Source organism: Vollenhovia emeryi, unplaced genomic scaffold (genome assembly GCF_000949405.1).
Source record: "Vollenhovia emeryi isolate VEMERY1.0 unplaced genomic scaffold, V.emery_V1.0 DF944152.1, whole genome shotgun sequence".
In the NCBI taxonomy this organism is placed as follows: domain Eukaryota; kingdom Metazoa; phylum Arthropoda; class Insecta; order Hymenoptera; family Formicidae; genus Vollenhovia; species Vollenhovia emeryi.
This window is the reverse complement of record NW_011962214.1, coordinates 1-2,675: the sequence shown is the minus strand read 5'-3', so window position 1 is coordinate 2,675 and position 2,675 is coordinate 1. Positions and strand designations below refer to the sequence as shown.

At 44.3% G+C, this 2,675-nt stretch overlaps 2 protein-coding genes across 2 annotated transcripts; both read right to left on the bottom strand.

Moving 5' to 3' along the window:
* Window positions 1-344: 344 nt before the first annotated feature.
* Window positions 345-1,679, bottom strand: LOC105564005 (the record flags this gene model as incomplete). Its single annotated transcript, XM_012016070.1, has 2 exons — window positions 794-1,679; window positions 345-568 (listed from the first exon to the last, which is right to left on the bottom strand). Coding segments are annotated over exons 1-2 (1,110 nt in total), but the record flags the coding sequence as incomplete, so codon positions are not given.
* On the bottom strand, window positions 1,679-2,638 carry LOC105564000. The gene has a single exon (XM_012016057.1). The coding sequence runs from the start codon at window positions 2,636-2,638 to the stop codon at window positions 1,679-1,681; it is 960 nt and encodes a 319-aa protein (XP_011871447.1).
* Between the last annotated feature and the right edge of the window lie 37 nt (window positions 2,639-2,675).

Genomic DNA, 2,675 nt, shown 5'->3' with positions numbered 1-2,675 from the left:
AATAATATTGGGTGTTTTTGCGAAAGGGAGATGTTTGCATTTTGCAGCCTGCCGCCGACGCGAAGCAAATCATATTCGTCGATTATTGGACTTAATGAAGCTAATTTCGTGCCCTTTATCCCTTTTGACTTGGTAATGCGATTTATTTCGACTGCAAACCGCGTTTTCTGAATAAGCCTTAATATTCGTAGTTCGGCTTCGGTTATTTCTTGCACTGAAAGTGCGCCTTTATTACGATTTGAACGCAGCATCCGTAGGCAGTATGCAATGGTACGAATTAATCGCGTATAAGATGAAAATCTGTTGAAAATGTCGTCTGAGTTGATTTGTGAGACTAAACAAACGACCTTCTTTAAACCGGGTAATTCTTTGACGGGAGTTTCAGGAGTCCTAGGCCAGGTTGCTTCGGATTGTCTGAGCCACATTGGGCCGTTAAACCAGGAGTCGTTTTTTAAGAATTCTCGCGGAAGTTGACCTCGCGATAACGCGTCAGCCGGGTTGTGTTCCGATCTAACATGCCGCCATTCAAAGTCTTTGGTAATGTCTTGAATTTCCCTGATACGATTTGCTTCGAATATTTTAAGGACATTTGGAGATTTTCTTAATCAATGTAATACGATCATGGAGTCGGTCCAAAAAATGACCTTATTCGGTTTAAAAGTAAAGGCCGTGCACGCTTCACGATATAAACGCGCGAGGGTAAGGGTCCCACTGAGTTCGAGTCGAGGTATGGTCATGTCTTTAAGAGGGGCGACGCGCGTCTTGGCACAACAGAGTCTTACGATCGTATCACCTTGCTCGTTGCGGGATCGCACGTATAAGCAGGCTCCGTAAACGATCTTACTCGCGTCGCAAAAGCCGTGAATTTGAATTTCAATGAATTTATTGATTATCAAACAACGATCAACGGTCAAATGATCAATCAATTCGAGTTGTTCTACGAACGATGACCACGAGGAGTGTAATGCGCTGGGTACTGATTCATCCCATGAAATTTTTGCCTTCCAACACTCTTGCATTAACACCTTTGACGTAAGAATAATCGGGCCGAGTAAACCGTGAGGGTCAAAAATTTTTGCTATTGCGGATAAAATGTGACGTTTAGAAACTCTATTACTTGTTTTGATCGGGTTGACCGTATAAATTAATTCATCACGACGCGCATTCCAAGTAATGCCTAATGTCTTTAGAATCGGATTTTCGTTGGTGAGGAATTCTACGTCTAGTGTTCGTTCGTTCAAATCTTTAAGAGCTTGCGGGTGGGTCGAAGCCCATTGTCGAATATGAAAACCGCCGCGTTTCAGAATTTCGATGGTCTGGTCGCGAATTTGTAAAAGTCCCTTTAAGGTGTCCGCACCGGTCAAAAGATCATCGACGTATAGATCGCGTTTTAATATTTCAGCGCCGATAGGAAAGTCCGTGCTCTCGTCATTCGCAAGTTGCTGTATCGTTCGGATGGCAAGAAAGGGAGCTGATGATACGCTGAAAGTAACGGTATTCAGTTGAAAAGTACGAATGTGACTCTCGTGATACCAAAAAACCTTCTGATATTGGCGGTCGTTCGGATGCACCCAAATTTGCCGGTACATTTTCTCGATGTCGGCAGTGAGTACATATCTATGTGTGCGGAATCGCACCAGATGTTCGAAAAGTTTACTCTGAATTGTGGGACCGGTCATTAACGTATCATTAAGCGATATTCCTTTATTGGTTTTCGCCGAAGCGTCGAAAACAACTCCCTTGTCGTAGTGCTTGTGGATTTGGTAATTGCGTGGTGAGGGAGATAATATCCGCCCTCGGCTTCGTCTGATATCAACGACATGTGGCCTAAGTCAATGTATTCGCTCATTACGCGTTCGTACTCTTGTTTAAGTACTGGATTAGCGTCGAGCCTCTTCCGGATTCCATAAAACCGACGCAACGCAATCGCTCGCGAATTTCCAAATTCTCGTTCCGCTGGACGAAACGGTAGTTGCACGGTGTAACGCCCGGAATTATCACGTGTCGTGTTCTGCGTGTAATGAAGTTCGCATTCCGGGTCCTCCGATACTTCAAATGGTTTCGCGGTTGTGTCTTCCAAAAGCCAAAATTTCGCGATTTGTTCCGTCAATTCTGTTAATTTACATGAGACAATTCCCCTTCCGTCGGGGGACGTTACCCCGCCGACAACGACCCATCCGAGCTGAGTCTTTTGTAAAAATAAATCACAATTATCTCGAGAAAGATTAATTTGTCCGATTGATAATAAGGACAGAGTTGCCCCGGATCCGATGATTATATCGACCGATCGAGGTAAATGAAACTGTGGGTCTGCTAGGCTTAAATTCGGCGGTATATTAATGGTTTCGCGTGGAAACGTCGCGTTTGGAACTCTTTCTGCGATTTTTGGAACTATCAAAAATAAAAGTTTTTTCTGGAAATCATTGTGAATCGAGTGAAAGGAAAATTCAATCGCGCCGTTCGATGTGGTGTTCATGTCGTCAATCGCGCCGACCGGAATACGACACGGACGTACCGGTAGCCTTATACTTCGGGCAAACTCCTCCGTTACGAAATGTGCTGTTGCGCAGGTATCTAATAAGGCACGACACTGTATGAAATTTCCGGAAGCATTCTTGACACGAACTACTGCGCTCATCATTAATTGCGATTGGGGATCTTGGGATATGTGTGTT